The sequence below is a fragment of the Cololabis saira genome, chromosome 3 (assembly GCF_033807715.1).
Source record: "Cololabis saira isolate AMF1-May2022 chromosome 3, fColSai1.1, whole genome shotgun sequence".
Classification (NCBI taxonomy): Eukaryota; Metazoa; Chordata; class Actinopteri; order Beloniformes; family Belonidae; genus Cololabis; species Cololabis saira.
In genome coordinates this window covers 32,318,231-32,339,064 of record NC_084589.1, presented here as the reverse complement: position 1 = coordinate 32,339,064, position 20,834 = coordinate 32,318,231, and the positions used below count along the sequence as shown (strand labels likewise).

Genomic DNA, 20,834 nt, shown 5'->3' with positions numbered 1-20,834 from the left:
TCACCCCGCCCCCAGCCCTGCAACTACACCAGCATCTTAAGTACAAGGACATAAGAGGTTTCTGGCACCAGAAAGGCTGACAGGAGGAATGTTGACACATGCCATACACTGATGAGAATTTAGTAAGTTTTCCCCCCTCGTGTGGCTTTTACTTATGTGCCAAGAATTTATACCTCATTTCTTGTAAATCACCAGACCGCCATGGATAGACTTGTGATGATGTCCAGTACAAACATTCACCCCAGTGAAGCCAATTCATCAGCGTTTCAGTAAGTCTTTATTGGCGGCTAACCCACGTTTCGGTTTGCCAGCTCACGTGGAGCCGATTCATTTCTCAAAGTTGATCTTGGTCATCCAAACGCCAACATCGTTGTTCTTTGCAAGTATCAGAGCCGAGCAACAGAGTTTAGGGAGTGAAGATAACATACTTTGACTATTTATGTAGAGTTCATTTGCTGTTGGACATGGGGCCAGTCCTGGTTTGGTTTTGGTCATTCAACTCAACCTCAGTCAACAAACTTAGTGATCAATTACTGGCAACCATAAATGCATGGACAAGGAGTTAAACAAGCAGAAAGTAAAGAAACAGCAGCACAGATGTAGAAGAAGAAGCAAAACCAGGAAAAAGACAAAGCTACTCCAAATGTAATAAAAGAAGTCGGAAGAAAATGTGAAAATTGTTAGCGACCTTGTGTCCAACTCGACACATGCTGAGTTTCCGATGCAGTCGATTTTACAGGAAGGTAATTACGTTAATGAGCTGTGGATGAAGTCATGTTTATAAACCCAGTGTACAACATTGTCCTACTAGAAAATCAAGTCTACAGGAACTAAAAAAAGCAACACAGTATGATAGCTAAACCAGTTTAGGCCAGAAAATATAATGCACACAAGAGAAAAGGCTCCTGGAGGAACTCACAAACCCAGATACTGCACACACAACAAAGGTCAACAACAAAGGCAGTAGCTGAAGCAGCTCTGGCCCTGCCTGGGGTGGAAACTCTCTGGTTCGGCCTGCAGAACCCTGCAAAAACTGAGACTAGACCTTTGAGAGTTCTACCGTGTTTTACCTGATCTGCAGCGAAGCCCGGACCAACGCCACATTGGCAAAATGCCAAGAGAACATCACACTTCATATGTTCAAATGTAACTTGTGTTCAGTGGTTTTACTGTTGTGGCTGACTGGAAGGAACGGGAATAACATCTGGCAGCAGATTTACAGGAGCAGTATAGTCAGCAACAAGCATTTACAGTCAAGTGTAAAAGTTAGGAACATTTATTGGCAGCAAGCATCAGTTGCATAAGAGCAAAAAATAGCAAACAGAAGTTGGAAGGAATGCTAGAGAGACAGCAGGGTTGGCAGTCTGACACACATGAGAAAAACAAAAAAACAACTTTATAAACACACAACTCTATAAATTGCATAAAAGCAAGACATAGAAACATGTAGAACTTTGAGCTCAGAGGCGCCCCCTACAGTTTTCTCCATCTTCCTTCTTTCATGACTTTATTGAGTCTCTTCATCACATCTGCCTTGATGTTCACTGTAGCTATGTGAGCTAATTTTATTGTTGTTAATGTGAGACCATTAAGCCATTAAGCAATACAAAAATGTAACAAGAGGTGACCTCAAGATAGTACGAAGTTATGCTACATTCAGAATTGAAGGAACAAATGATACCTGCCTTGCGAAAGGGCTATAGAATGGTGCACGTTTGAAAGTTCAGTCTTTAAAAGTTGTTTTAAGTCACGGCTTATTGAAAATAATTGGCCAAAGTGACGGTGTGGCTTTATCGCTCATAAATTCGAACGATAAATCAGATATTTACTTTCCTCACACACGGTTTCTCCTTCTCTCCAGTCATGGTTTCGTGGTAGGTCCCCTTTTCCTGAGGACATCTTTTCTACCTCAAACCAAACTGGGTTCAAAGTTAGTAATAATATGGCAGCATTGTCAACATGCACCTGAATGCAGCATCGCTCTGGGTTTTCTTGTGTCAATAGTTGGGATGGATGACAGCAAGACCTAGAAGGCACTTCCTGAAAGTAATCCAATGCTCCTTCAAATTAAACTGAAAATGATATTTCAACATGAATAAACAACTTGGAGATGCTAATAATAATACTAAAAGCTGTAGAAAAAACAGCAGCAGCAGTTGGAAACATTTCATGTAAACCCAGTTATATAAATCTTGAGACAGTAAAGTCATTGTGATTCACCCTCTACATGAGTTTTTGCTCAGGAACACTGTTGTTTTTGTTGTTGCTCGATGAAATTCCTCTCACTATTTACTCTGCAGTACCATAAACATGAAAACAACACTTTTTTTGGTCAAAAACAATACTGAAGTACAAAAAAGTCAGAGGATCCCCGAAGAAGGCCTGGCATCCATCTTTCAGAAATCATGAAGGGCCGTTGATTGACTGAAGAACACAAGGAGCAGCCTGCGGAGCCTCAGCTAAAGCATGTAAGAAACATCATCACACAAAAGCCAGCATCTGCTTTACATGATGTGTTTAAAACAGCCATAGGGTAGCCGTGTGGGAGGAAACAGTGGAGCTCCTCGGTGTGATGGTGTCATCAGCAGGTGAATGAATCCTAAGGCACCAGGTGTTGTGTTGAAGTGTATTCAGATATCTGATCTGAACAATGACTGAAGCGAAAGGCTGCAGGGCGAACAACCTGTTTTTTTTCTATTAACACTGCAATAAGGCATATTTTATGCTGCACTGATGGACTTATTGGTGGTTTTGTGTTGGAACGATTACAGGAGTAAAAGCAGCAAATCTCTGAAAGCTGCAACTGAGGATGTGCTTGTCATGCATCTACCAATACGTGAACGCTCTTCCATACTTTTAAAGAATCCGTCCATTCCTCTCTGTTATCAGGAAATCTTCCCTTACAGACCAACTGTCTGACTTGATCAGGCTTATAAAAACAACCATCACCAGAGTTTTGGGGGGTTTCCCAGAGATTTTATTATAAAACTGTATTTGTCTGAGCTTTTAGGCCCATATGAGGGGCACTAAGAAATTACAAGTGACACAGGATAAGCGCTCCCTTTCATTTCCTCAACTGTCTGGCATTATGAAGAGGAACAGTTTAAATTTAGTCTATTTCAGTTAAACTTTTTAATTTTGTCATTTCCTTTGGTGGAATTATACCTGAAAGCATTTATCTCATGAATGTGTACATAAATTAAAGACACCAATTTAAGTGCTTTTACGTAATACTGTATTTTTCTGATTCCCCAATCTGTAACAGCCCAAGCCAGGGTTTTTTTGTTTGTGTATTTTTTCTTGGGTACATTTCATTTTATCAAAAACACAATGTTCGATATATTTCTGACATTAAGCACTACATGTTTTAATAGACTGATTTTTCTAAGAAGTCCTTCTGCTCCCATGATCATAACACACCGTGGGAGTAAAGTAGCCATTAAGACACATCTTGGTTCATTTAAGTGTAGGCAGTTGAAAATAGTCTAAGATGCTACGGAGGAAGTGCAATATCTCAAAGTTCAGCTCTGTCAGAGCCAAATATATCTTGTGTGGCACAATGACGAAGTTTCCGGGTGTCAAGTACACTGGGCTCTCCCAACAGTCTCATAGCTCCTCCACAGAGCTGGCAGAGTTCCCCTTTAAGCCTAGTTCATCCTAGTAATAGTGCACTCTTCCAATAGTCCCCGTCCCCGTCCCTGTCCCCAGGATGTCGGGCTGGCCGTTCCTCCAGATCTCCCGGATGATGCGTTCCCGCTCCTCCAGCCGCTGCGCTCGCTCCAGCTCTTCAGCCGAAGTGAACACGTTGACGCTCAGAGTCCCGTCTGACTGGGTGGTGTGATTCCCCACGGGGATTTCAGTGCTGGGCAGCGGCAGAGCTGCCTCCACGTCGTCTCCCTCCTCGTCCTCGTCATCGTCGCTCTCCTCGTCTTCCTCACTGATGTCCTTCAAGTGCTTCTTCTCGGGCGTGGAGGAGGCGATGTTGGTCCTCGGCTTACAGGAGATGCGGATGACCAGGAGGCAAAGTGTCAGCACCAGGCCGAAACACACTCCCAGTACAAAGTAGAGACCGAAGCTCTCTGGATTTGCTAGAATTGGTTCAAGACATTGGAAAGAATTAGATTTGGAAAGATGATGAATGTATTATTCTTAGTTCTGAAAAATGCAGAAGGTTTACCTTTGATGTGTGCTAATGCAGCTATGCTGTTGCTTAGGAGGTCCATTTCTTTTTTCTTGACATCCATGATTTTGTCTTCACTCTTTCAGACCTGAAAAACATGTGCCAAACCACATTCAGCTTGACTCCGTCATAGGGATGGGCGATATGGACTAAAAAAATTATCACAATAATTTCTGACATTTATCCCGAAAACGATAAAAATGACGATAAAAAAAAAACAATTCAACTCCACCTTTTTAACTATAAATCTATCACCACATTCAGTCTTTGGAGCCCCCAAATCACTGCTCCAAAAGATATTTAATACTACTAAACGTCATCAATGGGAATTTATCTTTCTTTCTTTCTCTTTCTTTCTTTCTTTCTTTCTTTCTTTCTTTCTTTCTTTCTTTCTTTCTTTCTTTCTTTCTTTCTTTCTTTCTTTCTTTCTTTCTTTCTTTCTTTCTTTCTTTCTTTCTTTCTTTCAGGCTCATTTCCTTCCTTCCTTCCATCCTTCCTTCCTTCCTTCCTTCCTTCCTTCCTTCCTTCCTTCCTTCCTTCCTTCCTTCCTTCCTTCCTTCCTTCCTTCCTTCCTTCCATAAATCAGCTTTACACAAAAACGTCATCAACAGGAATTTTACCGCGAGATGATAAATTCTTACCGTGGGGAATTTTTTTGACGGTATATCGTGAACGGTAAAATATCGCCCAATCCTACTCCGTCATATAATACACCTCAATACCCAACCAAAGCTCTCACGGGTATTTAAAAAGTGAGAAAAGTTTTCCCGATCTCCATTCCTCCAGTGTTCTGTCTCTTGCAGCTCCTGAATGTCAAACCCACGGACTTCTTCTTCGTGTGCCTCCCTCTGGATGGGTGGGATGAGGCCCTCAAGTTTCCAACAAAAGCTCCTCTGTGTCCCTCTGAAATGCCGGCTTCAAGTCGCATCATCATAATGCGTTTGGCACATGGCACCATGCCTCCGCTTCTCTCTCTGAACCATGACAATCCTCGATAAATGAGGTCAAAAGTCAGGTTTCCACGTGGCCACAAAGGGCTCCTTCCTTTCCGATGGACCTTCCAGATCAATTTGTGAAACCCAGAGGAAAAGGCCAGTGTGTTGTATTGTTTTGAATGTTGTGTCCCTGACATTTAAGTGGTCTATCCTCCTAGCATCCTGTCAGTCTGACGGGCTCTATTGTGTTCGTGTCCATTCCTACGTGCAGTCATGACCAGGACACTCCCTAGGAAGTCTTTCTTAAAGAAAAGCCAGTGGAACCATGCAGTTGATTTTTTCCTTTGTTCTATCAAAACCGTTATTGCTATCATCCTCGATGTAACCTCAATACAACCGCCCCACTCAGTGGCTTTTGTCTTTAGGAGAAACAAAGCTGTTTCCAATCTTGCTTGGAGCATCGTGGCAGGGTGACGTTGTACTGATGGGCCTTTCTGTATTTCATTTGTTAACCTTTCCAGCTCCTGTCCTCTTCCCCCCTGTGGCACTCTCCTGCTGACTCTGGCTTTTCTCCGATGCTCTGCCATTTTCCTCAACAGTTTCCAACTTCACCTTTCACCTTCATGACATCATTATGTTGCAACATCAGTGGCGCCAGAAAAGTGTACCAGTCCAACAGTAAAGGACTTGAATCCCTCCGGCTATAAGGCTGGCACCAGTCCTCTTTAACATGTGCTTCATGTTGTGGCAGGATGTGGAAAAAAAACAAAAACATTCTTCTCGTGTGAAATGATGACGAACTGTGAAGCCCTCCCACTCTAACCTATGTGCACTGTTTCTTAAGTCAAACCACATGTCACAATGCCTGTGCACGGATCATATGGATGTCTTCAAATTACACAAACCACATGTTTATGTTTGCATTTACCTCTAAATTGCAACCCACTGATAACTTCAGTGCTTGATCTGCATCGTGATATGAGAACCTCAGTGATTTATGGAGCATTTATGCTGAGTTGTTGACGCCGCTTTTAGAAAAATCACAGCAAAAACCACATGTTTAAACCACATACAAATGTGGTCCACTGATGAACTTTATAACAGAGCAAAACATTCTCCTGTAAAAGAAGAAGTAGGTACAAAGTGGAGTAAAGATTAAGTCTAAAACTTACCACGAAATGAAACCACAAAGCAAGTACTCAGTCCCAGCTCATAATGCAAAGAGAAGCAGTAGAACGAATGCAAAATGTCCACGCTCCTTTCTTTCCCTCTCTTGCTGTTGGCTCAAGGCCCGTGATCTTTGGTCCTCAGGCTGAACAGTTCATTTGGCCACCCTAAGACAAGAGCAAACACACACACAGAAACACACATTCAGACGTCAAGCTACATTAGACTCAAACTCACTGAAGCGTTTGCAACGCAAACAACGGCGGGCCTATCGCAGAATATGCGCTCCAGCGAGAGGCTGGGGATAGGCGGCTTCTCAGCTATTAGTCTTTCAGCTGTGTCCACACAGGCTAAAATGTATTTAAGTTGCAAAAGCATGGGGATATCCAGGTAGAGACTAAAGTACTAAAAAAACAAAGTAAAAAAAGACTTCATGTTTAGATTTGTTCTCCAGGGGAAGTGACTGTTCTCAAAATCTTCTCTTTGAGTTAAATTTATTAAACCTGGACCAAAAGTAGCTTTTTATGTTTCCTAAATGGTGAAAGCCATCCCTCACAATTTGTGGGTAAGTGTTTCATTCATGAAGACTTCCACTTGACTTAATTTATAAAGTTACATCATGGAAAAATGTCCACAATGGAGTGGCCGCATCAGAGCTCAGAGCTCAGGCCGATGTGAACTCATTAGTTTAATTTGTCATTAAATGCAATCTTATCTTCATCTAAAGCAAATTAAAGGCCAATCACAATATGCTTAAGCCGATGATATGTTTTTCTGGCTAAAATTTCCTACAGGGGCAATTATTTAACTATTCCACTTCCTGGAACGGCTTCAGCTCGGACCCATTTTTGATACCTGGTGTGAATGGATCTCCAGGTTTTTTTCACAGCATCGCTGATGGGTTGAGGTCTGAGCTCTGAGGCGGCCACTACAAGAAGGTATTTTCTTTTTCTGAGGTCATTTTGTAGCAGATTTCCTTCATCGTCCTGCAGCGTCATTCCACTTCCACCAAGCTTCCGCTGGCGAACAGCCACCTCACACTGTTATTTTGGTAAACTTGGAGGTGAATTTTCTCCTCAACAACAATAAGTGGGCCAAGCCCTGGGGCAAGTGGAGCAAGGTGAAGTCATGATGTTTCCTCCTGCACACTTCACCACAGCAATGATGTTTTGACTTCAGTAAACGTTTTGCAGCAGCAGCATACATAGTGGCAAGTATAGTTCCCAAACAGGGACCCCTCGGCTTTATCACTCAAAAAAACATTTTCCAGTAGTATTGCAGATTGCCAAAGTGCTTTTCCAGAAATTAACATTGCAGGTGTGCAACAACCCTCGGGGATGTTTCAGAGTACCACTTATGGAAATTTTGTCTAACAGTGGACTGATGGCTGCCTAAACATTTAGATGATTTCATATCTTTTCTCCAGCCTGATGAAGGTCAGTTCATCTTAATCTTGATGAGTGTGTTAAATAAAGAAATTCCAACTGCTTCTGTGTTATCAGATTAAGTTTATTGCATTTGCCTTCTCTTGTGACATAGATGAAGATCACATCACATTGTACAGAAAATTAAAGCAGAAAACCAGTCAATTCTATGGGGTTCACATACTTTTTCTTGCCAATTTACTTGTTGCCATCACAACTGGATACATAACAAATGGATACAGCCGCCAGGTCTGAAAAGTGATAAAACAAACAAACGAAAAAACATAAGTGAGCTCCACAGTCCCATCATAATATTTAGTACACCCCCTTGGGTTATTGCTGTACCTGCCAGGTGAGGAATTAAGTGCTATAAAAAAAAAAAGTGCTGAACTGTCATGTTTTCTAACGTGTACCCTGGAGTAGGAAAAGCTCCTCTGCCAGCTGCAGTTGCTTTAGCTGCAGTTGCTTTAGCAGAGCCTGTGCATTCCTGGGCACATTTTGACTTTGCTGACTGCTTGCAGATCCTGTTCACTCCGAGCAGCAGCGCCTGACTAAGACAGTGTTAAGGGGGACGTGAGTGACAGAAGAGACGCTGTTTGGCATCATGCTGCCTCGATGGCCCTGGCGGGAGGAAGATGATGGCAGTTTGTCTCAGTGCCACACTTTAGGATGTTGGCTGATTTCCACTGTTTCTTTTGGTTTTTTTCAAAGTAATGAGTGAGCCAATCTCCCCCTCGCGAGGGCTAGTGGAATCTATTAAAGTTTATCCAAGCTGTGTTAAAAAAAAGTAAAGAAAAAAAACAAGCTTTCAATGAGATATTGTGTTTTTGTCTCGGGGGTAATAAAGTGAATGGCTCAAATGACATCAGTCCCTCTTCGGGCCAAGGTCAAGGCAAATGACAGGATAGCGCCGGCTCTGGCTTGGAATGCTGTAAACCTGTTTCAGGGCCTATTAGATCTATTACCGGTACTTAAACATAACTGGAGATCTGTTTAAATGTGTCAAAAAAACACTAATTACCCCGCTCTGTTGTTTTGTTGTTTTTGTTTTACCTAGGTGAGGAAACTATTAACAGATCGGCTCTGCCCCGGCTACAGCTTGTTCTGTCAGAAATTACTCAACTACAAGTCATTTTTTCCTAGTGACTCAGCTTGACTTGCTGTTTCAGGCCTTGGCCTAGCCTTCAGCATTAAAAGTGAGACCTTCATTATGACAAATGGTCATGCACTTGGGGCTTCTTTTATCATCTCATTTCTTAATATTTAACTCAAATAGATGGTGTATTTTATTAAGTGACTGGCGAATGTTATGAAAGAAAATATTAATCCTCTAATCGTGGTCACATATCAACTCTAGTTTTAGTTCACATAGCATGTGTGGACAAATGAATCATTTATAAAAATAAATGAATACAATATAAAAAGCTGGTAAAGGTTTTTAGACTGCTCTTTCTGGGAAGTAGTTGTTGTCGAAAACGTTTCTTTTTTGTCTCAGTCAAAACAACATTAAATTGCATCTGTGAAATTCTACTTTACATTTTCGCTTCAAAACTATCTAAATTAAATATATAACACAGCCGAAACCAAATTTTCCAATAATCCATTCAAACGCCCACCAGCACTTCTTCACGTATTTCCACAATCCTTGACGTCCTGCGATGTAAATGTTTAGTCCTATTTTTTCTCACTATCGGCTTATCACTTGCTCTTTCCTGGCCTCATATCCTCAGGTCAGCCTCTCAGGCTTCCTGCTGCACACTGTCAGAAATCCCTTAACCAATCCAGTCTTAACTCTGGGAAAAATATATTTCAATATCAAAATGAAAACTGAATATACAGTAACTGTCTTAGTAAACGACAGGCTCAGCTCTACGAAAGTCATCGGTCAGCAATGGGCTATTTATGTCAGGGTCGCAGCCGAGGCCCACATAAGCAGAGTTTGTTTTGTTGTTGTGGCCTGGGAAGGTCATGAGCCATTTCTGACTGGAATTGTTTGCTTTGGTTTGGACTGAGGACCTCTGTGGAAGAGAAACTCCAAATGCAGAATGGTATTTTTGTTGTCATCCGCTTCGAGATAACCGCAAGTGCTCTTCCTTTTCACGAGGCCTATCCCTTTCTGTAGGGACAACATCCAGGTCAGATGCTTCCTTCAGCATCATTTTCCATTGTCTAAAATAAACAAGACACAATGACTGAGCTGTTTACTGTATACAGATGTCATCTGGGTGATTTATCACCTCAGCGCAACCCAAGTTTATCTGTACAGCAGTGTGCAGAGCAAAGCACAAATGCAAAACAGGAAAACGATGAGCCGGATTGACGGCACCTAAAAACTGGCACCCTAATTGAAATAGGAAAGTTTTAAAGTTTGGTGTTAAAAGAAGAGACACTGTCAGTGTCCAGTTTCATACTGGGAACAGGAAAAGAGCCTGAAAGCTGCTGTGTCCTTCCCCGCACTTTACATACCAAGAACCACAAGTAACCCTGCAATCTAAAACCAAATAGATGATGATGTGTGGTAGCAGGGCACAATGAGGCTGGCCACTGAGGGATTTGTATGTGAAAAGAAGCATCTAATTTTACAAGTTGCCAATGTAGAGATGCAAACAAAGTAGAAATATTACATTACATTATATTTGACTGATGCTTTTATCCAAAGTGACTAACAAAAAAGAGGAACACAATCAAGCCAAAAGGAAAGGGAAACTATAAATTTGATCTCCTTTTAGTTATTACTCTTGCGTCAGCGTTTTGGCTCAGTAAAGATTTTCAGGGATATATTAGAACAATAAAATGGCACTGCAGTGTTGATTTGGCAGTCACATGGACAGGTTTTTTTCATTTTGGTAGGATTATTGGAAATGAAAAATAACCCCTCTTGATATGTAAAATGAAGACTTGGTCAGAAAACAACTCTCAGAGTCCTTTATGTAACAGTAAAAGCCATTCAGAATCAGGAAATGGTTGGAAAAGGAATTTCTGTGGTATTTTGGAGAAATGCAATAACCTTGGTTTGTTTGAATTTAAAGATAGAAACCTGTGCCTTCAGTGCCCGATTTGATTTCGATCAGGCTTTACACACAGTTGGGTATCAGCAAAAATGTCACCTATCACAATTCCTGATGCCATTACTCAAAGAAAGCATATGCAAAGTGAACAGAACAGGTCATATTCTTGAACCCTGTGGAACACCATACATACATATTTCTGGTACATCTAGGGAACACATTATTTAAGTTTACAATCTGGAATCTACCAAATGACTTTTGATCACAATGAAATGTTAAAGTCCTTATAAGATGTTGTGGTGGATAAGGTCAAATGCAGAAGTAAGATCTAAAAGGGCCCATGAAGGCACAAGACTCTCATCAGAGGCCATAAGCAGTAACTTCAACTGTCACAGATTCACTTCTCCATCTTTTCCAAATTCAAGGAGGATCTTTTCGTATACAGTAGACCATTGAGGTAATTTGTAACTGCAATAAATGCTGTTTTAGTACCATCATGCCCTCTAATTCCAAACTGAACCTCTCCTAACTAAACATTAGCTAGGTTACTGGCGTCTAACTTAACATCTTAAAGCTGAATTCTAGCTCTATGGCATATTAGCTAACATCAGTCCTCACAGTTGCAAACCTTCACCCAACCAAAATACTGCTCTTCTACAATGAAGAATGCTAAGTCATAACCCTTCAGTGGAATTTATGGAGGGAGTCAAGCCACATTTGATTTATACACAAACCATGAACAGGTCAGATTACAAATGGGAGCTAGTCTTTGTTATTTTCTCATTTGATGACACACGCTGAAGAGGGGAGAGGAGGAAATGTTTTCAATGCCTCAAATTTCAGTTCAGCTGCAACAAATGTTGCTCTCCTGGGATATAATTTGACCAAATGAAAATAGCGATATTTATACTTAATCTTATTTTATTGTTTTAAGTCCACACACATGCTCTCCCCAGTGAGCAAGATCACAAAGGCTGCCATAAGGATTTATAGCAGCAAATGTCTTTGCTCTTGATTATGTTCATTTAAATGGTTCTGCTTTGATTTTGTTGGTGCTACTGAACCAAAGGTCTGGACTTAATGATGCACAGCATCAAACCCATTAACCTGGGTCATTTATTCACCATTTTCTGCTTGCAGGACACGTTTAAAAACACTGCAAATCTCTCTTAAATAAATACACTGATTCAGAGCTTGGACTTGGCTCTCAGTCTCCCCACAGCTGATAAAACGTTAACAGAAACCTACAAACCGCCAAAGAATCTGAAACTGTATCGCAAAAATATCTTCTGGATGCTTCACAAACCATTTATCAAACACCTGTAATCAAGCCATTGAATTGTGTCCAAGCTGTAAAACCCAATGGAACTTCAAGTTCTCCCCAAAAGAGCACTTTCCACTTGGTAAACAGAAACGTGGCCAAAAGCTAGTTCTCTGTTTACGGTGTCTGTAAAAGCATTCATAAAGGTGAATGGGTTGAAAACAATTTCTTGTGGATGTTATGGGGAGTTTTTTCTCAGATCTATAAAAGTTGTGAATGGTTGGAAAAAGTACGAGTGAATTTCTTCCCGAGTGTTCTTGACATTAAGATCTTGGGTTTTAAGCTGGTCTTACTGCTAGTTCACCGTTCCTGTTGTCAAGGCCTGCCACGGTGTCTGAGTGAAGGATCTGAATCAATCACATATGAGTTTGTTAAAGGTGGCCGCTAAAGGCAGGTCTGAAAGCATCTCATAGACCTCAACCTATTATTCTGGCTTAAATCCTTCACGCGTCATTCTTTTCATTCATCTCTTCTGTACACCAGCAGAGGCAAAATAATGAAAAAGATGTGAATGCTATGGTGACATTTTGTATCACTACAGGATCAGATCCCAATTGCAGTTGCAGCTCTCCACTCTTCTCAGAAAAAAAGATATAAATAAAAATACAAATGATATGTGTTCAAAGAAGAAGAGAAATGTTCTTTCTTGCCCCTATAAAACTAATGAAAAAGTCTTAATTCTGGATTATTATTTTTTAACCATACAGTGTAAAGCTGTTGACAGGACCAAATCACATTTTCAGACTGTTCATGGCCCCAAGGTGTTTAAACTTTCCATCATTCTGGAAACCACACAGGCTTCAAACTACACTTCCAGATGATGGCAGTGTGACCATGGCCAACAAGTACCTTACTGCAGTGTCACCTTGACAACAGTTTTAGATGGCAACAAATATTTTTCAACAAGTTACAAAATTGAGAAATCCATAAGGTACTTAAAGGAGCTTGAGGCTGTTTTTTTTATTTGCAAAATGTGCTGCAAGTCGGTCCCGATTTTCCCGCGCTGGGCTGCGGATGTGACGTCACATGACGCTGCATGCACGTTCTCCCCGTTCTCCCGTGCCGGCTTCACTGTTGGCTGCAGTACCCCCAACGGCCGCCGTGGTGAAATGTGGCGCTAGAGAGTCTCATTTCTTAAAAGGAGCCTCAAGCTCCTTTAAAATCATGTTCAGTTGTGTCATTTGGATTAGACTTGATTTAAAAAGTTGACTTGACATAGTCTCCGCTCAGACTTTTCCTTTAAGAACTTAAACTTGACTTGACTACAACACAGCTATCTTTTATACAACTCCCTTTTTATGTTAATTTCTACATTAGATTATGAGCAATTCCTCATGAGAAAAACCTTCTCTGAACTAACTATGAAATCCGGTCCACAGATGCGACATGAGCACCAAAAACCTCCCCTGACTCTGCAGCTGCAAATAATGTGCAAATACTCACTAAAATGTGAAAAGTCCATTTAAACAGATTTATTGTACAATAGCCTTTTAAAAAATGCAAACAAAAGGACTTCAAGCTGAGAGCAGATGTACTTTCATTTGTTGTTTATATGCATCAAAACAAAGTTGCAAAGTAATAAACCCCGGATGTGGCTGTAACTTGAAATTTCAAAGTCTGTGCCTCCAGTGCATGCCCCTACAGGATGTTGCAGAAGTAAAGCAGAATGGGGGACACGCACTCTTACTGTAGTTCACTTCATCTTATATGCAATGAAGGAATTTCAGTGTGATTTTTGACTCATTATTGCTGGCTGTTGTGATAATTTAGCGTTCTTGTCTTCAACAAGCCCATGAAGGCCCATGAAGGATTGGAAACAGAAATGTTTCCAATCTTCATGACCTTCTGAAAGCCGTCAGATCTGTTCAGGCTGAAAGAGCCCATTGAAAATTACAATTAAATACGTAACTGGTCCTCGAAAAGAGTCCTTCAACATCTCTCAAAGAAACCCTTCACTTCTTTAACTAACCAAAAAGTGCTTTTACGAGCAGGTTTTTGAATAATGGCGATTCTAATTCAAATCCTACTCGACGCTAATCTTTGCAGCAGCAGCCAGCCATGATGATAAAAGCATCTGAAAGAGTCAAATTAGAATTGGTCCGGTTTTTATCAACTTCCGCTTTTGAGTGGGTCTTAATTTGAATAAATTCAGATAAAGTCTTGCGTGTCTTATCACTGCATTGCAAGAGTAAGATTTCTTTAGTAGACTCCAATAGACTTAGTTTCTGAGTTTTCCATGAAGCCAAAAGAGCGCTCTGTTGCCTTTTATAGCTTTGGGTATGTGCATTATTTAACAAAGATTCGATGAATAACAGCTTCTCCTTCAAAGACTAACATTTTCCAGGAGTAAACACAGATTGCAAAAATCAGGCAGTTATTTAGTTGCAGCCATTGTACTTTTCAACAAAGTTTGGGTTTTAAGTCAAGATTGTTGAACATGTGATGTCAGTTTGACAAAGAATGAAAAATGCTCTGCTGGCCATTTGAAGACCATGTTTTGTCGGCCGTGGCAGGTAATAGGAGGGTAATAGAGATGCAGGCCTGAGCTCCTTGTTAGGGCAAGTGGTTAATAGGAGCCAGATGTGTTCCAGATGTGAGTCTGAATGACTTACTATTTAAATCAGGAAGCGTTATCCAGCGTTCCGTCTTCACACAGACGATATTGAGAGACTATGAAGTTAAATCAAGCAATGTGGCTGTTGGGAGTCAGCGTGGAACAGCTGAGTGTTTACGTTTGCTGACAGGATTTAATTGTGCACGCACGTGTGTGTTAACAGTATATCCTAGTGTTGACACTTGCAAGTTGTCTGTGTGTGCTCCTGTATGATAAAACTGGTTCAGATGAAGTAAAGAGGGCTTCCGAGCATCCTACGTATATTAAGCTCCAGCCGAGATCTCACCATCGTCATCGATCTCAGCAACCCTCCGGCAGGATGAAAACATCTCACATTGTATCAGTTACATGGATCTTTCTAATTACTCTGTCACACAAAACACATGCTTGCTCTTACTATGAGTCGGCCCTGAAAAATCTCAATGAACTACTCACTAATATGCTGCAGTTCCTACAGATGTAGGAGGTTTTGCTGTGACACGACTGTCCTTGTGTAAAGAAAATGTAGTGAAAGCTGTTTGCATGCTTGAAGGGCATCTAATTCAGTGTCTTTAACTAAGATTCATTCAAAATTACCACCAGCACAGGCTGTCATTACGACACTGTAATCATAGTTTTACAGTCTGAATGAAGAAGTAACTCTAGTTTAAAGTCTTAACCATAGCAAAATATCCATAAATATATTTAGGACATCATTAAATGACCTAAAGCTGTGGATTTGTCTTTTCTATTTACAAGAAGGATGACATGTCTATGATGAATGTTGGGAAAGTAACACTTAATAAAAGAAACATCAGTGCTGCTTGTTATTAGCATGCATCCTTATAGTATGAACCAGTACAGTTGTCAGTTGTTGCATCTAGTGAATAAAGCCTTCAGTAAGTGTTTAAAATTGTTTTAAAAGAAACACAAACAAAAGATAAACTATTAGTATCTAACTGCTTTGCTAAATGTCTTGTTTTACTTTTAGTATCTTACAGTGAACCAGTTAAATCCATTTATGCAGTGAATACGATCACATAGTAAAATTGCCAGGTCAGGAAGCAACGAGGAAGAATATGTAGTATAGTATATCCAGTTAGTATATCCAGATTGAACCTAGATAGATTTTTTGACTGTCTGAACAGGCAAAAACTAGATTTTCTTTTCTATACCAGATTCAGATCACATGTGAAGGTGGTTTCAAATGTGATTCCAGTCACATTTGCACACTTGTTTCCCAGTCTGACTGATCATTTCACTCAAATAGGATTTCAAATCGTCTCCAAGCCTTAACTGTCAGATAACTAACAGCTAACATGCCTGGAACCGTACACACTGCTGTGCTGACGTACCGACGGCGACAGCTGCCTGGCATAGAGTTGGACACAGAACCGGCAGCCGTCTCTAGTGCATTTTTATTTTGTGACTTGTAAAAATATTTGCCACCATTTGTGGGAGTATAAAAGCCAGTTCCCAACCCTCCATTTTGGTTTGTTTACAGCCATTCCATGCTTGTAGGCTACCATAGCAACCATGGAGATTAGGGGAATATCAGCAAGGACCTGATCAGTAGCAATGTATAATTTAAATTTTTCCGTTTTTTTTCAATTTTTTTTTTTAAATTGTCAGTTGGAAAGATCGGATTCTGGTTGGATATGCAAAAAAATTGGATTTGTTCCAGCAGTGAGAGGATGATCTAAGTGATTGTGGATGCTGGTAGGTCAGAAGATGAACACAAGTCATGGCATCAGTGCATGAACCGACAACATCAACGAAGCCTGATGAAGTGAGGCAAAGGCTGAACACTTTCCAGAAAATAAATCACTGATGAAGAACTAAGATTCTTGGACCCGTGCTAAAATAAAGAAGATGCAGTATGTTGCTTGGATTTTAAGATAGCTACTCCCTCCTAAATAACCACTGTATGTCAGCAGTTAATGCAGAGATAACACTTAGTACCAAATCCACATACTTACATAAAAATCCAAACAAAGGTGTTCATGTCCGTGCACGTTCAAATGGAACTTTTAAGAGCATTTCAGTATTTGCATGCATCTCTTCTCACGTGTGCAGCTGCACGTACAGTATCACTCAAAATATTTTGGATGAAATTCAGAAAAAACAAATGGATTTGTGTATCCTAAATGTTAGCTGATGCTATATTTGTGTTCCTGCATGTTTCCAAGACAGGAGCGTCACCTCATCCCACCTCTCTGGGTTCGGCCTGTTACACATCCATCAACACCTAAACAGATCTGTGGCTGTGAAGCTTGGACAGGAGAGAAAACAACCAGCAGTCACAGCTGGAAATAAAAAGCCAGATGTTTGAAAGATCCTGTTTGGTTCGGTTGGTCTCGATAGCTGGGGGTGGAAGAGATCTGCTGATGATCGTCTGATCTGGTATGACTTCATGCTCCATGAAACTATTATCACACACTTTCAGCTCTCCATAAATAACTTTTTGTTGTGTGCTTCTTTAGAAAATTTGCAGTTTGGGGCTATTTGAGGCAGTGAATCAAAACTTAACCCCAACAAAAAAAATATGTCAAACATCCCAAAAATACAAGATTTGGAAACTGACAGTTGGTGAGATGTTGGACGAGGCTGGTGAGATTAAAGTCCACTTCAAGTTACAGTTTATGTTAAAAATATGAGGAGCCAGACGTTTAATGGTATTCAGCCAACCCCCCCCACTTAATATTGCGATCCAGGTGGTCTGTGGGGAAACCTGCCTTCTTGGGTCTGCAATCCAGCTTTAAAGTAAGTACAATTTAGGATGGGCTTACTGGAAGGACTTTTTAAAGAGCTGGTGTTCTCATTTTCCTTGACATTTTCAGTGGTCTGTTCCAAAGAATCATGGGGGGAAATTGAAACCAAAACTTAAGCCAGCCAATTCTAAAATTCTCCTGGCAGGTAAGTAGATGGGCCATCTATCTATCTATTATTGTCTATAATAAGCAAACTTTGAGTAATGGCATCCATAGAGTCGAGCCAGTTTCTTAAATCTTGCAGATCCCACTTTCCTTTTTTTCCTTTCTACTGGCTGTCATCACACCTAGCGACGGATATTCCTGCTAGTGAAGGACACGGATCCCAGCCTCTTTCCTCTGGTTGCAAAGACAAAACTCGAAGATGCTGATCTTGCAAATCTCTCAAAAATCTAGCTGTCTAGCGAGGTAATTTCTGACTGTTCTCGAAATGCAGATGCACATACTTTCTGACATTACAGAACTTGATCCAGTGTTATATAAAAAGGACAAAGAGAGAGTCTAATTGACTCATAGGAAGTGCAGCACAATTATGTGCAAAGTGTGTCAGTGTGTAGACTTGTGGTTGGGGTCTCTGGTGCACAACAATCGTTTCTCTGTTCTGTCAATGTAAAGCTGTGGGGTATCATTTGTTTTCTCAGTGTCTAAAGAGTTTGGATTATTAATGATTTATTAATGACCTTCTTTGACCATGGTTCTTCTGACTGCTGAAAAGTAGTAAAAACTCACAGGGCAACTGTTCATTTTGAACCAAAATGAGACATCTTGACACTGAAACCACCATCATTCAAGGTCTCAAAGGTTGTTACCATGTAAGTAAATTCTTGTGACTACAGCTGTAGCAAATTTGATTTCACGTATATATAGCTACCAAGGGTTTCAAATGACCCTTCTCCTGCTTACATGTAAGCACACGTTTCTGGTCCAAGTTTGTCCGGTGGGACGAGCTGGAGGACGGAACTATTATACTTTCATTCTGGCCTTTTCAACTTCTCCCAAACATCTCCTTTATCATGTTGATTTACAGTATGTCTGCTCTAGGTTTTTACAAGTTTTTCTTTATAGACGATTCAAACTTTAATGGATTTTTACATAATGATGCAAAACCTGACCGGCCAACTCAATGCAGTGAGACCCTGTTACAACCAATAACGTAATAACGGCCAATAACGTAATAACTGCCAATAATGTAATAATTTTGGCCATTTCAAATGTAATAAAGCCAATAGTGTAATAATGTGCCAATAATGTAATAACTTTTTGCCGATAATGTAATAATTTTGTAATAATTTTTTAATACCAGGCCAATAACGTAATAACCAGCCAATAATGTAATGCCTTATTACATTATCGGCAAAAAGTTATTACGTTATTGGCTCAAAAGTTTTATTACATTATTGGCACATTATTACACTATTGGCCTTATTACATTTGAAATGGCCAAAATTATTACGTTATTGGCAGTTATTACGTTATTGGCCATTATTACGTTTTTTGGTTGTAACACATGTTTTTAGCTGTTGTTTAAACAATATTTACCAATAGCCTATCTGTAGTTTGACCCCCTTCCTGCAGAGGCTTGTGTTTGTTTCTTGTCATTTCTTGTGTAATGTTATCTATGCTAAAGGTTTTTCCTCTTTACACACTCTGACTAAACTTCTGTATCTCCACAACAAACAGATTGGTACCATGGGAGTTTTGACAAGCAACTCAAATCAGAGAGCGACCTTTGGCCTGTGGGAAAACAGAGTGTGCTAACTACCATCCTCAGAGCAGATAAGACTGACTGACTGATAAATGAGGCAGTGGGCTTTTGGGTAAAGGCAAGTCTGCTGCCTTAAACAGCCTGAAGAGGTCACAGAGAAGTCAACACTTCTCAGCTGGCCTTGGAGGGGGTATTTAACCAGCTTTCCACTCATTCACTAGATGGTTGTCAGATTGGCTGTAGGAGGTGCAGATAAAGGTGCTGCTTCCCCACTCACATGGTGTGATTGAATGGAGACCCCAGAGGGCAGCAGTGTCTGGTCTCCACCCACATCACCTCCATCTCCCTTGCCTCACTTTTTCTCTGTTAGGAGGTGCTAACCGCAAACATCCAGCTGAGATAGAGGGAGATACGGGAGCTGAAGCATATGGTCGACTGCCGTCAACCAAGAATGTTTCAATGAGTAAAAAACTGAACCAAAATCAGAGCCATATGCAACAAGTGTGCAGTTTTTAAAGAAAATCCTGTGACATCTGATATATCTGCTCATCCTGTGCTCAAAACTAAATAAATAAAACAAGATGTCTGTTCTTACTGTACCAAAGTAACAGCTATTTCATCATTGCACACTTAGGCAACGATGCGCAGCTGCACAGGGAAGTCAAAGGCAGACTCTCCTGTCCTGTGTCCACGAGTGCTGCTTCAGCTTTTTACTGGCACTGGTACGTTCAATACAATTGAAAACACACTATATCTATCAGAACTACACAAGGATGCAATGCTAGATCAATGTAGATGAGGGATAGTGCACAAACATTGTGTATCACGCTGTGATATGTCATCATGAGCATCACATCCAAGAGTGGATAAGTTGCTTGTTTTTACAAATTCTTACTTCTCTGTCATTTTTAACACAGCTTACTGAAATAGAAACAAAATTAGCTCATGAATAAGATATCCAACTTTATAGTGCATGGGACTTTTTCCAAACACAAGCAAATCTTTCTAAAGTTATAGTGATCATGTCACTATTTCAACTGTAACAGTGGGCTACTGTGTCTGTGTTTCACAGCAGCCTCTGCTGCAGCACAGACCCTGAAACAAACCGTCAAACTCACCAGTGAGGAATGAGAGAAAACGTCCTCCTGAAGTTGTTCACCTTCACACTGAGAGGGTCAGGTTGACTGCAAATCTCCGTCTTCTTTCCCTCCAAAGACCGTTACAAGCAGTGCAGACTGTTTCACGACTGTTGCTGCTGTGGTCCAGTCCTGAGGAGCCTTGTGAGTTTCCAAGTGTGTGTTTGTGTGTGTATGTGTGGAGTCTGGGGAAGAGGTGGTAACTTCCTTTCAAAGTTGGAGACGGAGTGAGTAACAGAGTTTTCTCTCTCCCGAATCCAGTCCACAAGAAGCAGGAAAAGCTGTCTACTATCCTTCTTTCAAATGAGAGAAAAAAAAATGAAAATAGGAACAGCCTAAAATGGGCAGGCTAGAGGAAGAGGGGAGGGAGGAAAGCTGTGGTGTGTGTGTGTGTGTGTGTGTGTGTGTGTGTGTGTGTGTGTGTGTGTGTGTGTGTGTGTGTGTGTGTGTGTGTGTGTGTGTGTGTGTGTGTGTGTGTGTGTGTGTGTGTGTGTGTGTGTGCTGTGGCTTGGTGTGGGAGTGTATGGGGGTCTTTCCCTTTGTTGTTAAGGAAAAATTGAAAAAAAAAAGGCAATCTCAGCCAAATTACCCAGA

At 40.7% G+C, this 20,834-nt stretch overlaps 1 protein-coding gene across 3 annotated transcripts; it reads right to left on the bottom strand.

Moving 5' to 3' along the window:
* Positions 1-1,260: 1,260 nt before the first annotated feature.
* On the bottom strand, positions 1,261-20,531 carry eva1ba (eva-1 homolog Ba (C. elegans)). Of its 3 annotated transcripts, none has more exons than XM_061717261.1 (4): positions 20,223-20,531; positions 6,288-6,449; positions 4,178-4,268; positions 1,261-4,088 (listed from the first exon to the last, which is right to left on the bottom strand). In XM_061717261.1, the coding sequence occupies exons 3-4, from the start codon at positions 4,242-4,244 to the stop codon at positions 3,658-3,660; spliced, it is 498 nt and encodes a 165-aa protein (XP_061573245.1). In that variant the 5' UTR covers positions 4,245-4,268; positions 6,288-6,449; positions 20,223-20,531; the 3' UTR covers positions 1,261-3,657. The 3 variants fall into 3 exon arrangements, with proteins under 3 accessions (XP_061573245.1, XP_061573246.1, XP_061573247.1); XM_061717262.1 differs by lacking the exon at positions 20,223-20,531 and adding an exon at positions 7,891-7,963; XM_061717263.1 differs by lacking the exon at positions 6,288-6,449.
* Between the last annotated feature and the right edge of the window lie 303 nt (positions 20,532-20,834).